General features: G+C 38.9%; 1 protein-coding gene across 1 annotated transcript in view; it reads left to right on the top strand.

Moving 5' to 3' along the window:
- Afg1l (AFG1 like ATPase) overlaps positions 1-12,738 on the top strand; it is a 212,338-nt gene extending 199,600 nt beyond the window's left edge. Inside the window, exons 11-13 of the mRNA XM_071613152.1 lie at positions 6,348-6,488; positions 9,550-9,663; positions 12,176-12,738. Of these exons, the coding sequence (XP_071469253.1) occupies positions 6,348-6,488; positions 9,550-9,663; positions 12,176-12,301 (381 nt within the window). The 3' untranslated portion in view covers positions 12,302-12,738. The remainder of the gene's footprint in view (positions 1-6,347; positions 6,489-9,549; positions 9,664-12,175) is intronic.
- The last annotated feature ends 4,464 nt before the right edge of the window (positions 12,739-17,202 follow it).

Here is a 17,202-nt window from a genome sequence, read left to right as displayed (position 1 = left end):
TCCATGTGCAGATGGGCTGGATGTCATCTGACATCATGGAGACAAGAAACACTGACCTAATACTACTCATCAAGCTTGCCTGGAAAAGACTGCAAAATTAAGACATGATTTATAAATGGAAGGAAATCAACCTGGACTGGGATATGGATTTTGACATTGAGGGCTTGGTGCTTGACTGTGAACTATTTGGGAATCCTGCCATTCTGCCTTATTCTCTCTTTTACTGCTTTAGTGTGAGAAATCATTAGTTGAATGTGCCTGTGTAACTAAAGTCAGATATCATCCAAATATCAAATTTGACTTCCTCTGTCAAACTGTAACGGAAAGTTATGTGAAGCTTACATTTTCTTTTAAAATGTCCTTGAAAAAAACTGAATGCCTATGGATTAATAAAACTTATCAGGAAAAAAAAATAAAAGAAATGCCCACGCCAAAATTGGTTATTGTAATCTCACATAGATGAGACATGAATGCCCATTATAAAAATAACCTCCTCTTTTATTTTTAAAAAGCATTATTGCTTTTGCTTTTTAAATAACATATAAATTCACTGGGAAATTTTTTTTTTAAATGTAACAAAGAGACAAAATTCATCTTCTCTTCTTCTACCTAATGGTAACTACTACTAATATTTTGGTCTGTATCTTTCTATAGTTTTTCCTATGGTGTTTTGGGTATGTGTTTCATTATTTTGGAGACTAATGATAAAAGAAGGGGTAGGCCTGCTGCCCATGTTATTTTATGTTTTATTCATACATTTACTCCCTAATTCATTCAATAATATTAAGCACTTCCTTTGTGCCATGTCCTGCATTGGGGACTGTCATTATGTAGGCATGAGGATTCCTCTCCACCCCCATGTGGTGCTGCTGATGTTGCTAAAGACAGAAAGACAGGGCCTGAGGCAGGAGCAATTTTTGTTACCTACATATGACCTTATGGAGAACCAAGGTGTGTAGGGTCTCAGTGGACTAGCTAGAGGGAGCAGCTTCTACCTACTGGATGGAAGAGTAGAACTAAACTAGAGTCAGTTTACCTATTCACTCGTAGGCTCCCTGGCCTCACAATCTGAGGAAAAGATTAATGGTTAATAAAATAATAGCTAGCTATTTATTGAGTATTATATTCCAAATAGTGTACTCTATGCATAAGTCATTTCATTGAACTCTCACATAAATTCTGTAAATTAATAACCAGCACTTTCTGAACACTTATTATGTGTCAGGCACTGTTAAAAAAAATTTTATATGCAGTCAAGAATTGAATCCTTAGCAGCCAGGTGCAGTGAAACATGCCTGTAATCCTAGAAACTCAGAAGTCTGAGACAAGGGGAACACAATTTTGAGACCAGTGTTAATGAGACCCTGTCTCAAAAGAAGTAAAAATAAAATGGCTGGGGATGTATGTAGTTCAGTGGTAAAGTTCTCCTGGGTTCAGTCCCCAGTGCTGCAGAAAAAAAAGTAAATAAAATAAAGAATTGACTCCTGAGGACAAACCTGAGATGAGTTCTCTTATAATCCCCTTTATTGATGAGGAAACTAAGTTCAGAGAGATTTGTTCAAGTGACAGAGCCAGTGATTCCAAAGCCTTTACTTATGTTTTCACCCATGATCTGAATCCCCATATCTCACCAAATTCAATTATGAAATTTTGAGTGTTACTTCTTGGACACTTCTACATCAAAGCCAGTGCAAGAAAATATTTACATTTTTTAATATTTTAAATTAATCTTAATAAAAGATTAAGATATTTTTTGGGGCAGAGATTTTTTGGAGTTGATTTTTTTTGGTGGGGGAAGAGACTTCCCTCATTTCTTTGGCAACCAATAATCTCTTCTTATTATATGAGTGTTTAATGTGGTAAAATAATATATAACATAAAATTTCCATTTTAACAGTTCAGTAGCATTAAATATGTTCCCATTGTGCCACCATCGTCACCATCCATCTGCAAACTTTTTCATCATCCCAAACTGTATGCAATAAACAATAACTCTATATTCCCCCAACCACTATTGTTTTTAAAGGAGATAGGTAATTATGTTAAGCTTTATTTTTCTTTATGTGAATGAGCACATAATTGTTTTAGTGATCTGCAGGAGAGGGCTATTTGTTAATATGATGGCAAATGCAGCACCTACTGACAAAGGTGTATAATTTGTAAAATAGCTGAGTGGGCAAAATTCTGATTTTCAGTTGCCCTAGGCACTTCAGTGCACTTCTGATAATGATTTTCCTTGGGCATGTAGTTATACTGATAGAAATCACATCCATGCATAAAGAGTGAGCTTAATTATACATAACTACATACCTAATATGAGGTTTTACAATTTTTTAAATATACCTTCTGATTTACAAAAGATGAGATACTCAATTCTAACTGATCTCAAGAAAGCAGCTTCTGAGTGTGAAAGTCTTATTATTATCCTTTTTTTACAAAAAGACACTATTTTGCCTTCCCTTCTCTCTTCTGGGAATTGTTTTCATTACATGGTGATTCCACAATCTCCTGTAGTCACTGCTGTGACTCCAAGGTCAGGCAAATGCACAAAAGCTGATTTAGAGTTTTGGGTGAAGTTGGTGGTAGAGGAAAATTAACATTCTCACTGAGAATGAAATTTCTTCACATTCTCAAATTATTTGTACTGAGCCCAATCACTTGAGTTCAAAATAGTAATAATAAAAGTAACCAAAATGGTTTGGATGCTGAGGTATCCAATGCCCCAGCCACTTGTGCTAAATGCTTTACATGTATTATTTAATCCTTAATTCTGTGAGATTAGAACCAGATTTCCATTTTTATAGATGGGAAAACCAAGGAACAGAAAATTTATGTAATTTACCAAAAATGCCCAGTTAACAAGTAACAGACCGAGGATTCAAATCCAGGCAGTCTAGAGCCCTTGCTCCTAGCTTCTCCATTAACACATGCTCCTACTCTGTCAGGCTTGACAGCAACATACCCTGGCAAGAGTGCCAGGGTTAAATCAAAAACTAGCTCTCAAACCCACAGCACCCTCAAGCCCCTCCCTGGCTGAGGTGAGTGTCTTGACTCAGAACCAGGCATAAGGTCTGGAGGTAGAATCTTTGCAGTGAGGGAAGGAGAACAGAAAGACAAAGAGGGAGGATAGCATCTTCAACAAATGGTGCTGGGAAAACTGGAAATCCATATGCAACAAAATGAAACTGAATCCCCTCCTCTCGCCATGCACAAAAGTTAACTCAAAGTGGATCAAGGAGCTAGATATCAAATCAGAGACTCTGCGTCTGATAGAAGAAAAAGTTGGCTCCGATCTACATATTGTAGGGTCGGGCTCCAAATTCCTTAATAGGACACCCATAGCACAAAAGTTGATAACAAAAATCAACAAATGGGACTTACTTAAACTGAAAAGTTTTCTCTCAGCAAGAGAAACAATAAAAGAGGTAAATAGGGAGCCTACATCATGGGAACAAATTTTTACTCCTCACACTTCAGATAGAGCCCTAATATCCAGAGTATACAAAGAACTCAAAAAATTAAACAATAAGAAAACAAATAACCCAATCAACAAATGGGCCAAAGACCTGAACAGACACTTCTCAGAGGAGGACATACAATCAATCAACAAGTACATGAAAAAATGCTCACCATCTCTAGCAGTCAGAGAAATGCAAATCAAAACCACCCTAAGATACCATCTCACTCCAGTAAGATTGGCAGCCACTATGAAGTCAAACAACAACAAGTGCTGGAGAGGATGTGGGGAAAAGGGTACTCTTGTACATTGCTGGTGGGACTGCAAACTGGTGCGGCCAATCTGGAAAGCAGTATGGAGATTCCTGGGAAAGCTGGGAATGGAACCACCATTTGACCCAGCTATTGCCCTTCTTGGACTTTTCCCTGAAGACCTTAAAAGAGCGTACTACAGGGATACTGCTACATCGATGTTCATAGCAGCACAATTCACAATTGCTAGACTGTGGAACCAACCCAGATGCCCTTCAATAGATGAATGGATAAAAAAAATGTGGCATTTATACACCATGGAGTATTACGCAGCACTAAAAAATGACAAAATCATGGAATTTGCAGGGAAATGGATGGCACTAGAGCAGATTATGCTTAGTGAAGCTAGCCAATCCCTAAAAAACAAATACCAAATGTCTTCATTGATATAATGAGAGCAACTAAGAACAGAGCAGGGAGGAAGAGCAGGAAGAAAAGATTAACATTAAACAGATAGATGAGGTGGGATGGAAAGGGAGAGAAAAGGGAAATTGCATGGTAATGGAGGGAGACCCTCATTGTTATACAAAATTACATATAAGAGGTTGTGAGGGGAATGGGAAAATAAACAAGGAGAGATATGAATTACAGTGGATGGGGTAGAGAGAGAAGATGGGAGGGGAGGGAGGGGGGATGGTAGAGGATAGGAAAGGTAGCAGAATACAACAGTTACTAATAGGGCATTATGTAAAAATGTGGATGTGTAACCGATGTGATTCTGCAATCTGTATTTGGGGTAAAATTGGGAGTTCATAACCAACTTGAATCTAATGTATGAAATATGATATGTCAAGAGCTTTATAATGTTTTTAACAACCAATAAAAAAAATTAAAAAAAAAAAAGACAAAGATCTTCAGACTGCATTTGTATCTGGTTGGTGAGAGGAGATGGGGGGGGGGGGCGGATGTGGGCACCATATGTACCTTCCCAGAGGAGTCTGGTTATTCTTTGTGCTGTTCTTTCTGGTTTTGTGCCCCTTTGCCCAGGTCTCATACTTGCTGTCCCTGTCTTAGAACTGCTCGCTCTCTCTCTCTCTCTCTCTCTCTGTTTTAAATGCTTTCTCTCTTGAGGGAACTCCTTCTCCAGAACGTAACTGTCTGAATTACTTACACCTTTCTAGTCTTCTTGAGGACTTGTACCTCTGTACTGAGTATAACAGACTTTCATGGATTGTGAAGACTTAAGATCCTCAAAAATATTTCTACCTGCAGGTTGAAAGTTCTTGTTCCTAGAACATCTGTTTAACCCATGAACATTATGAAAACTACCTGCACACACATTCTTTGGGGCTAGGAACATCAGGAAATGTCCTATCAGGAAAGGTAGGCTTAAACAAATGGATGCTAAGGAAAGAATGACTCCTCCCCCTTGTACCCCCTAATTCTCCCAGGAATTCGGCCATAGCATTCTTTCTGAATGAAGTTTTCAGACAAAGGAGCCCTAAGTGAGGCATTTCTGGACAGCAAGGAGTATTGATGGATTGGCCTGAAACTGAGGCAGCTCAGCCTCCTGCATCCTAGGGATTGCTCTTGGTGACCCAGGAGCTTTCAGAGGGACCTGAGCCACCCAGTCTCTGATCTTTCACATTCTAGAGGGCCAGAAATGCTCTTGCTCATGATTTGTTACTCATGGAGTACAATCACACACAACTTAAAGTGAGCAGAGGTGACATTTCCTTAGCTTTTTCACTGCTGTGACCAAAAGACCCGACGAGAATAATTTTAAGGAGGAAAAGTTTATTTGGGGGCTCATAGTTTCGGAGGTCTCAGTCCATAGATGGCCAACTCCATTGCTCTGGGCTGGAGGGAAGGCAGAATATTATGGTACAAGGGTGTGTCAGAGGAAAGCAACTGGAACATGGCACCAGGAAGCAGAGAGAGAGAGAGAGAGAGCGCGAGCGAGCTCTGCTCAACAAGGACAAAATATATACCCCAAAGGCATGCCCCCAGGAACCCATCTTCTCTAGCCACATCCTACCTGCATTACCCCAGTTAATCCCTTTGTACTGATTGGGTTAAGATTCTGATGACCCAATATTTTATCTCTAAACTTTTTTGCATTGTCTCACACATGAGCTTTGGGGGACACCTCACATTCAAACCGTAGCAGGCCTACTTAAAATGATGCCATAAAGGGCTGGGGTTGTGGCTCAGTGGTAGAGTGCTTGCCTAGCACATGCGAGGCCCTGGGTTTCATCCTCAGCACTACAGAAAAAGTAAATAAATAAAATAAAGGTATTGTGTTCAACTAAAAAATAAGTATTAAAAAATTATGTCCTAAATAAAAATATAAAAGACTAGATTTAGGACAGATTCCTAAAAGGTACCAGCTAAGACTATGCCAGAAATACTCTTTCACTTCCACCACACTCTTCTTTCTTGCCAACATTTTACACCATTGTTAAGGCAATACAGGGTCCACTGTCTGTGTCCTTAACCTAGTCTGAAAACACTGCCCCTTTTGGTCATTACCCCCAAAGCCACTGTCTACATCAGAGTGATAGGAGTTTTCAAATTAAACCAACCCAAAGGCAACCAGTATTAATCTCTTTCTTTTGTTTATTTTGTTTTAATGATAGCCACTTGGAGCCAGTGACTATTTGGAACTATCTAGGAATTTTGACACAGTATTTTTACGAAACATTCCACAATTTACGCTGGCAAAGAGGACTCAAGCTCGAAGATTCATAACTCTCATCGATAACTTTTATGATTTCAAGGTAAGGCTGTAATACATTTTCTCAAAACTACACATTTTGGATTGCAAAACCAGGTGACCCAGGATTCCTGGCCTGGAATCCTGGCTCTACCACTTACTTCTCCTCTCTCTGCCACAGCTTCCTCGTCTACAAATGAGACTTGTAATAGGATTTATTTCAGAGTGTTGTCATGAGGACTGAAAAGGCTAACCCATTTAAGGTGTTTGAAACAACATTTGGCCAAGGCTGAGTGGTGTACAAGTACCATTAGTAGCAGTAGCAGTTTTACAGTCAGACTCCCATCACAATTACTCTGCTGCGTTAATGATTCCATTCTTCTACCAGAAGGATCACATGCACCATCTATGATCATCAACACAATGCTTGGCCCAGACCAAGTGCTTAATAAATATGTGTGGCCTGAATAAATGGTTGGCTGGTAGAAAAATGAATGAACAATATTAGAATTCTCTTGCCCTATGACCCAGAAACCCAGAAACTAGCATTATACCATCTTGTTGTTTGTTTGTTGGGACCCGTGTGTTTCCACCTGGATTGCAGAACCACTGCTCATTCATGAAAGGCATTGTAGCTTAGTGGTAAAAGAGTGCATGCTGGAGCCAGGCTGTCTGTCCTGAAGACTGGGTTAGCCTCTCTGAGCTTCAGTTGCCTTCTCTAAAAGAACAGGATACTCAAAAGAATTTTGTGAGGGTGAAATGAGTATGTAAGGTAGTAAGAACATTGTCTGGCATATAGCAAACTCTTAGTAAAGGTGAGCCACAATTAATAGTATACAGCTGTAAATATATATTGTCAGTAAAGATATGTGTATGATGTTAAATTAGAGTTAATTTAAACATGGTTTTACTCCCTATTTCTTGTACAGAATTAAATAGAGCAGTAATTATAAGATCAAGGGGACTTGGGGGAAGACAAAAAAAACAGAATATTCTGCAAGAGTGAGGTGAGGTTTCAATATTTTATTTTCTCATTCATTCAATAATCTTTATCATGCCAGACACAGTGCTCAGTGCTAGAAATTTGGGAGTAAGTGACATTAGCCATAAAATTTGGGAGTAAGTGACATTAGCCGTCACAGCACCTGCCTTCTTGGAGCTTTTAGTTGTGTCAGAGACCTGTGACTCACATGGCCCCAGAAGTCCATGTTCAGTCACCACTGCAGGGTGACTTTTTGGACATTATGGTACTGAGAGTCTGGGGAAAGCACAGGGATCTGAAAGGGGTAGGTGAGGGTGGCACAGGGAAATCTTCTAAGGACCATCTTCATTAGAATCATCCAGGCTACTTAAAATCCAGATTCTAGAGCTCACTCCATCAAATGAGGACCCAGCATGGGTCCTGGAACAGGGGTTTTATATAAATGCTAAAAGGAGTGAGGGCTGAACTCCATGCACAGGATGAAAGAGGGTAACTAGGGCAGGGAGTTTGCAGCCAGGGCCCCAGGATGGATGGGCTGAGCACAAAGGACAGCAACTGCTGCTCATGGACACGCTTGTGGTCAGGAAGTTAGGAGAAGCAGAGGCAAGGTCCTGGAGCTGGGATCAAGGCCCATTGACTATGAATGTCTGCCTTCTGCAGAGACTGCTCCCCACTAATCACAGGGGGTCCAGAGTATGAGCCTGGAGGTGGCACTGATCTTACAGGCAAAGGCTTCAAGAAGGAAATGGTGGAGAGGCATTAGTAGGTCGGTCTTAGATTGGAGGATCAAGAATTTTATTATTTTTGTATTTCACCTGGAAATACTTTAAAGAAAGCCTGTGATCCCATCCCTCAGTCCCACCCCTAGTCCCACCTCACTCCCACTTTTCATTTCTTTATTTAAACATACAAGGATTTTTCTAGCAGTGTAATGGACCACTCTCTTAACATTTGTTATAACTAAATCACACATTTAGACATTATAATCTTTATAAAATATAGGCCAGGTTATCTTATTTCAGAATTTGAGAACATTAAATAGATTTTATTCTAGAGTGTATTCATAGAAATTTGTGATATAAGGATATTGCCATCTAAATAATGAAAAAAGTGTCATTTGTAATGAAAAGAATTTATAAGAAGGGGTAGGAGGCTGTTTGGATGTGGGAAAGCTAGTCTCAAATGTCAACATGTTCTTTTAAAATATTGATGTATTTATTTAAATAATGATTTTAAAGGGATAGCTGAAAACAAACCTAGAATTCTTTAAACATCAAGAGGAGTATGTTTTATATTTAAACTAGTAGACAGACATCAGCCCAAAAAATGCACAAAAGATGTATAGCTGTTTCTGGTATCTGATCACATACACATATCTGCTCACTCAAATACTTATGTAATAAAGCAACGTTAATGTAAATCTTAGTCTTTTTTGAAGAATGTTCTGGCAGGATGTTGATATAAATGTACATTTTGGAAGCTCAGGGTTGAGGACTAACATGCTGAACTTAACTGTCAGCTGGGCAGCAAAGTGGTAGCTACTTTACAGTGTGTCCTGGCGCAGATGTGATCAGCAGCAGAGTGTGATGGTCTTGGTCCATTTGCACTGTGACAGAATACCGTAGATTGGGTAATTCACAAATAATAGAAATTTATATCTCACAGTTCTGGAGGTTGGGGGTCCAAGATCAAGGCTTGGACAGATCCTGTGTTGCTCTTGTGACTCTCTCCTGTAGGCCCCAACTCTTAATACTGTGTGGCATTGGGACTAAGTTTCAACATGAATTGGAGGGAACACAAACATTCCAACATGGCAGAAATGGAAAAAAACATCAGATTAGACCCAGAAGATCTGGGCTGATGTCATGAGCTGAGACCTCAGCAGTTCTCAAGTTTCTCACTGAAACGTTTGCTCCTTAGTTCACAGCATGGTATAAGCTATTTGGAAATATTTTGAAAAGTATTATGCACTTTTAAAATATAATTTAACTACAAAGCACTAGAAAAATTATGGACATTTTCAAAGCAAAGATCCAAGCTCCCTGATGTGACAAACAGATCTTTATTTTGTGAGAGATTTTTCTTACTTTCAACTTGTAAAATATAAAGAGTAACACCATTTACTCATTTTCCTCTATTTCAGGTGCGCATAATTTGCTCCGCAACGACTCCTATATCAAGCTTATTTTTGCATCAACATCATGACAGTGAGTTGGAGCAAAGCAGAATACTGATGGATGATTTGGGACTGAGCCAGGTAGGCAATATTAACATAATCTCTTTTTATTATAAAACAGCTTAATTGTTTTTGGTTTGATACCTAGCTACATTTTGAAGAATGCAATATATAGTTAACTATTGATTTGCTGCTTTCTTCTAAAGCCAGTGTAGCAGACTTATTATCATTCTCAATATCACTAATTTACAATCTTAAAGTATAAGAAACCTTAGTGATTGTGCAGATCAATGCTTCGTTTTGCATTTGGCAAAAATGAAGTCTAGAGAGATAGACTAATGGGCCCGCAGCCACTCTGCTGGATAATGGCAGGCCAGAGGTGGACCCCAGGAAATGGTGTCTGGTTCCAGGCTCATTCTGCTACACCATGATGCCTTTTCTGGATATCCTTCTTTGTGATCGCTGGATTCATAGAGTATCACACCAAGAGCGTGGGCTGGCTTGACCAGGATGGTGGAGTGCTCAGGAAGGCTCCAGCTTTAAAAGAAATCTATGATTGGGGCTGGGGTTGTGGCTCAGCGGTAGAGCACTCCTATAGCATGTGCGAGGCCCTGGGTTCGATCTTCAGCACCACATAAAAATAAATAAAATAAAGGTATTGTGTCTAACTACAACTAAAAAATAAATATTAAAAAAAAGAAATCTATGATTATCTCTAGCCTTTATGCAACAAACATTTATGAAGCATCTGTGGGTGCCAGGCTCTGGGGACACTCTGTAAGGGACAGATTGGTTCTGGCCCAGTTCTTCTGGAACTTGGAGTCTAGATTCACCCCAGGCTAAACACAAGTGACTTTTTCCTCTGTGAAAACATTGCAGGGTATATTTCCCAATTATAGACAACTGAAATATTAATCAAAATTTAAAGCTATTAACACTCCTTCCAAAGCTAAGGATCCTGTTCTTCCAGCCCCAGAAGTAAAAGCCCATTTGGAGTGAGTAGGCCCATTCCATATTGACCTGAATAGAAATTATGTATTCTCAGGAGTTTGGGACAAAAAAGCCTGTAATTCTTTTAAAAAGTGCTTTAAAAAATGTGTATTTCTTAGTCTGTTCAAGCTGCTATAACAAAATACCATGAAGTAAGTGGTTTATATACACAGAAATTTATTTCTCACAGAAATTTATTTCTGGAGTCTGGGAAGTTCAAATTCAAGGTACCAGATTTGGTTTTTAGTGAAGACCCACTTCCTGGTTCACAAATCACCATCTTTTTATAAGAACCTCCATGGTGGAAGCAGTGAGAGATCTCTCTGGACCTTCTTTTTAAGGTCACTAATCCCATTCCTAAAGGTTCTGTCTTTAAGACCTAATCAACTTCTAAAGGCTCTACCCACTAATACCATTACCTTGGGGTGGGGGAAGGGGTAGGGTTTGAACATATGAATTTTAGAGGGACACAAATATTTAGATCACAGTAGTGTAGAAATAATTAGCTACTTAAAACCCCCTATGCTGGGACCATTTGAAATGGTTCTTGGAGAACCAAGAACAATACTTAAACATCCAAATATTGTCTTTTAAAGAATATACTTGAGGAATTACATCAAATCATTTCTAAAGTCATTTAATCATAGGCCTTCAAATTTTACCTCCTGGGATCAGGACACACCAAAGTAAGCTCAGTGCTTGGGGTCAATAATATATGAAGAAATTGGGGAAATGTGACCTCTGGGTCACGAAGGTTCACAGTGGATCAGAGAGAAGATGGTCCAGAATTTTTCTCTGAAAGAGCATAATAGAAAACCCTAATGAAAGAAAGGAAAATTCAAAGCCACTTAATGGCCATGAGCCCACATTGGTATCACTGGTTCCAGGCTATTAAAGGGCCTCACAGAGACAGTGTTCCCAACTTAACCCTCAATGAGGGGACCACATATCACAGCAGCTGAGGACCAAAAGCAGCTCTGGTTTTTGCAAAGTCAGATCCCAGGCACATTCTCCAGGAACCAGAACCCAACAAAAGTGTCCAGAGGAGGCAGAGTCATAGATATGCCAGCGGCAGAGTGGATATCTGCTCACCCTGTTGGGAAAAAGCTATTTGTGGTTTGTCCTCAAGGAGCCACCTTAGGCAGTAGGCCCTGCCTGTGAGCTTCAGAAGCACATCTCAGCCTGTTCCTAACTTAGCAGAATACTATTCATGCCATTACTTATTTCTGATGTGCACTTTTGGAAAAAGAATTCCTTTTCTATCTGGAATGTCCCTAGAGGTTTGCAGAGAACTCTCATTCTGAACAAAATCTTTCATATTTGGATTTTCTAGTATTATTTAAGCTTTAATTATTCTTGTAATGTTTTTTGTTTTAAGTTTTTTCCCTGGTAATTTGTTCTGTCTATTGCTTATAGGTTTGACTATAGTTGACTCTCTAGTCTAATTTGAAAGATCATATATGAAAAAAATATATTAAAAATTTTTAATCTAAATAGGTTTACCTAAAGTTTTTTAAAACCTGTACTTAGTCCTGTAAATTTCACTTGGAGTGATTTTAATTAGTGCTGGGATTTTCTTTGTGTGTTTTTTTTTTATGACCAGGACTCGGCAGGACTCTCTATGTTTACTGGAGAAGAGGAAATCTTTGCATTTCAGCGCACAATTTCCCGACTCACAGAAATGCAAACTGAACAGTACTGGAATGAAGGGGACAGAAGCAAGAAGTAACTGTCACTTTCACATGAATAAAACGAGACAAATGGTTAATGCAGAGAGAACTCTGTATTGTGAGACTTGAAGGAATCATTTTCTCATCATTAATTATGCACTTTGTCCTCTGGACCATTTTAATCTAAAATTACTGTCAAAGATTTAGTGGATTAGTAAGTTAAAGACTTACCATTTTCATAGATGTACTTTTTGCCTATTTATGTGGCCTTATTTCTGCACCACAAAATTAAAATCATCACTCCTGAAGATTACTGTAAAAGTAGACATTTTAGCTTCACATTGAACTACTTGAATGAACCTTGAATGCATAAATATACAGTAAATGCAAATTGTCTGGATAGCACCAAGCTTTTGTGGCATGGTGATCTCACCTTATGAAAACATCTTTTATAAGAGGGTAAAGCAAAAAATAAACCATTTCAATTCAAAACAAATCCTTCTGATCTTATTATAAACTGAAGGGAATAACGTTTTAGAATATGGGCTATGTGTGTGATTCTTCATAGGTTTTTGTCTTTGAATTATTATCAACCCTCTAGGCCTTCAGGTTTCCTTAATGTCAGAACAAGTGTGACTTTAACCTGGGGTTAAGGTTGGCAGGCAGGACCTTGTCTCATGGTGACACAGAGTTGCCTGGACAAAGAGGAGTATGACAGCATCAAGTCAGGAGCAAGTCAGATCCCTGCCCTCACCCTCTGCAGGCAGTGGGAGGGCAGGTACCAAGAAAGTATCATCAAGAGTGTTGGAAGGAGACAGAGTCACAGACATCCCAACAACAGAGCCGACGTCTGCTCATCATTGTCAACAATGCCTTCTTCCACTGTCCATCCACACTGGCTTTCTTTGCAGAATGCCACTCCCCACGCTTGCTGCTGATTCTGCAGAGTTGGACCTAATAGTAAATAGGAAAGAACACCCGACAGTTCTCTTTTAAATAAAATCGGATTTGTCCTTCATTGAGCTCATTTCTTAATTCATTTAAGTAAACCTGACTTTGCTAACTATTTTCAGAAAAATGATCCTGGTTGAGACTCTTCAAAGAATCTTGAATCCAGAGCCAGAGGGTAGGGGTGGGGGGATTGGAGAAAATAAAATCCACAGTCTTGTGAAAACCAAGGATTGTTTGGGAGGGGGGGTATGTTTAGGTGAATCAGTTCAAACAATGATTACAATTATCAAAATAAGTAGGCTGTTTGAACCTACCTAGTATTTAAGAATTCATCTACATTAGTCTGTTTTGGACATTAACTGATAATGTAAATCAAGCAGATAGATGGATGGATACCCAGTCCTAGGGAAAGTTTAAATAAGGGCTTCTGAAAGCTAAATGAGGTTTAAAAATACTTTTATTGAAGTAAAACAGGGAATTCCAAAGAGATTAGATACAAGGAGAGAGGATGAGAAATGACCACTATGTGCTAGATTTAATGCAAGATATTTATATTTTGTCAATTAAAGAAGTGGTCCTAGGAAGTGAATATAACCATCTCTGATTACAGATCAAGAAACTAAGGCTTAGAAAAGTGAAGTTGCTTGTCTTTTGAGAGTCACAGTTGACAGTTACAAAACTTGTGCTGTGTTTATCTCACACTGCCTCCTACTCTTGCTATGAAAAAGAGATCATGTTTAGTATTGACTCATTTTTGTAACTCAGTGAAGATGCATTTATATCAGAACCATTGCTTTGAACTCAATAAATATGAAATGTTTAACTTTATTCTTTATATCTTAGTTTCTTTTGGTTTCTGTTTTCTGTAGTACTGGGGACTAAATCCAGGGCCTTGAGTCTGGTAGGCAAGTGCTTACCACTGAACCACACCCCATCCCTAAATCTTAACTTTTTGCTTTTCACATTTTCTTTTGATACTATTCTGTTCCTTAATAAAAAAAAATGGTATTTATGGAGAGACAGAGAAATGTACAATGTGATTAACAGAAAAAGAAACGGTACTTGAATGTGTGGGTACATGTAGACCAGTGTCCCACTCCCATACTGTCGGAAAAGTTCATTCATCAAAGGTCAGATATTTGGAATAAAATTTCATTTTTCATAGAAACAATGATGAATATTAGTTAGAACCTGGTTTGATGCACAGAAGCCTCTATAATTCCCAGTGTAGCTACCTTGTAGTTCTGGTACTAAAAAACTTTAAACATCTTTTAAAATAGCATTTCCACAGGGTAAAATTTTAGTGCATATTCTACCACCACAAATGGAGCCTGTACCCACTTCTGTCGTCCTCTTTCTCCCTCCCCCAGCCTGGGCCTGTCAGAATCTTTCTGAGCTAGAAGTAGGGCGTATGTGGCGTGGGGATAGGGCCTGGGAAGGATTTGACTGGGTTTGAACTAGGTATCAAGAGAGAATAAGAAGGGATTCGGTGGCTGGAAATGGTACATCTTCATTCTCATCTCCTGTCCACAAAGTCTATTTCATAAAACAGCATGCAAGAAAGAAAAATAAAAGTCTAACTGGGCATGGTGGTGCATGCCTATAATCCCAGCAGCTCAGGAAGCTGAGGCAGGAGGATCAAAAGTTCAAAGCCAGCTTCAGCAATTTAGCAAGGTCCTGTCTCTCAATAAAATATACAAAAGGGCTGGGATGTGGCTCAGTGGTAGAATACCCCTGAGTTCAATTCCCAATACCCCCCGCCAAAAAAAAAAAAGAAAGATTGGATACTAATCTAAACACAGAATCCACTTATGTTTCATATAAATCTCATATACATAGACTGAATGCAATTTTATACAATATTTCTAGTGTGCCTATGTGACCCATCATATGTTGGGGATGGAATATTCCTTGTGTCCTGACACTCAAAAGGTGTTAGGTTTTGGAGCGTTTCAGATTTTGGATTTTCTAAGTAGAAATGCTTAAACTGTAAGACCAAAATGAAAAACAGCCACTTGATTGGAAAACTCCATTTCAATTCATGTGCCTTTCTTCTGAGTCCTGCCCCTTCGCTGTCCTCAGCAGTCCAATCTTTGTCCCTGGGTTTGCATATATCCCCTCAGAGCGCACGCTCTTATTTGGATTGTTTTGCAAGTATTTTCAAAGAGGGAGCTTCAGTTGAGACTGCTGTGAAAGAAGGCTCCCAACTCACCTAGAAACCCAGGCTGAGGAAGTCACCAGAGTCAGGGGAAAGTGCTGTGGGGGCAGTCCAAAATGATCCCTAGTTTCCAGACTTAACAGGGGGTCAAGAAGGAATAAAGGAGGGCTGGGGTTGTGGCTCAGCGGTAGCATGCTTGCCTAGCATGCATGAGGCACTGGGTTTGATTCTCAACACCGCATACAAATAAATAAAAATAAAGGTCCATCAACAAATTATATATATATATATGGAATAAAGGAAAACCCCTCTTGAAGAAAAAGAAAAATCTGATCATTGTATTACTCTTGTTTTTCTTTAGGCAGTGCATGGGTTTATTTGTTAACAGTAATCACAAGACAAATAACATGGTGGACTTAAAGAATTATTAACTGATTTCTGAAGCCAAAAAGACTGTTTTAATCAAATGTGCATCTTCAGTGGGATTTCAAATTTTAATCCCGAGGCAATACTTTAATGTTCCTGAAGTATATTTTCTATACGTACAAGTATGCAAATAACAGAAGTTCAAAATTAGTTGGGATTTCGAAAATATTAAAATTGCACTTGTAAAAAAGTGGATGTGCTCATATCCATTACTTAAGAAACACATCATGCTTACTGTGTCCTAGGCATAGTTCTAAATACTTAATAAGGAGACTCTTTTGATCCCTAAAAAAATAGGTATCATTGTCATCATTTTATAAATCAGGAAGCTAATGCACAGAAAACTGAATTGCTAAGATACACATTAGAAATCAGTAAAATTATCAAAATGCTAATTTATTAAATTTTCCATCTCATTGCTTCTGTCCTGAAAGCAGCTTTCTTTGTCCATGCAGCTTGAACCTACAGATGCAGCCCCTTCATCTGAGATAAAATGCCCTGAGGGATGGCTCTGGCATCTCTGACACTTGAGTTTCTGATCAATTAGGGAAATCAGTCTGGCAGCAAGTCTGTAAGTGATCTTGTAAATTATCTTTGTTAGATCCATTGATATAAGACATCACTTGCTGGTAAAGAAAGAATTTTCTTTGGAAACAAATTTATAACTTTTTATTAAGACAGAATTAAGATTAGTTGTTCTCATTAGCATATAGCAGTTCATTTTTCCTGGAACCCAAAATAAAAAATAATAAAATCTGTCCTCCTGTTGAGTGTCTGCTGACTTGTCCAGCATCTCCCTAGAAACCTCACAGCTGTTACCTCAGTTGGCCACGTGGTCCAGTCAAATACTTCTGACTACTGATCTTTGGTCTGATGGCTTGAAGCTCCAGAATGACATCTGTCTGACTTGCTTCCAGAGGATGTCCTGAGAAGTTTCCTCTCAGGGCTGTACTTTCTGAGTCCCCAGCAGTTGCTATCGCCTCTGTGATGCAGTGGAAAGAGCTCGAGGTCTGGGATGGTAACTTTTAGTTCTGCCAGTTATTACCTAGACCTTGAACCAGAGAGCTCAGAGCTTCAGTTTTCTCATCTCATAAATGTGTATAATAATGACCATTTTATAGGATCATTCTGAGGATAGTTGGTGAGAAGCATTTTGCAGATGACAAAGGATTAAATGAATATTAGGTGTTATTGATACTAGTGATTGTGATTGTAAGTCAGCACTCAATGCCTACCCTCTCCTTTGCATTATCACCCTTTGAAGACACATCCCAACCCCGTGGTTTGTAGCAGAAGGGAAAAGAGACTCAGTAAATAGCAACTGCTGAGGGCACAGGATTCTGGCTTAATGAGATGTTGGGAAAAGTCATAAAATTCAATTTCATTTTTTCAGGATTGCTTTATACAGAAAATGGATTGTTGCTC

The sequence above is a fragment of the Marmota flaviventris genome, chromosome 6 (assembly GCF_047511675.1).
Source record: "Marmota flaviventris isolate mMarFla1 chromosome 6, mMarFla1.hap1, whole genome shotgun sequence".
NCBI classification, from domain to species: domain Eukaryota; kingdom Metazoa; phylum Chordata; class Mammalia; order Rodentia; family Sciuridae; genus Marmota; species Marmota flaviventris.
This window is presented reverse-complemented; position numbering and strand designations above follow the sequence as displayed.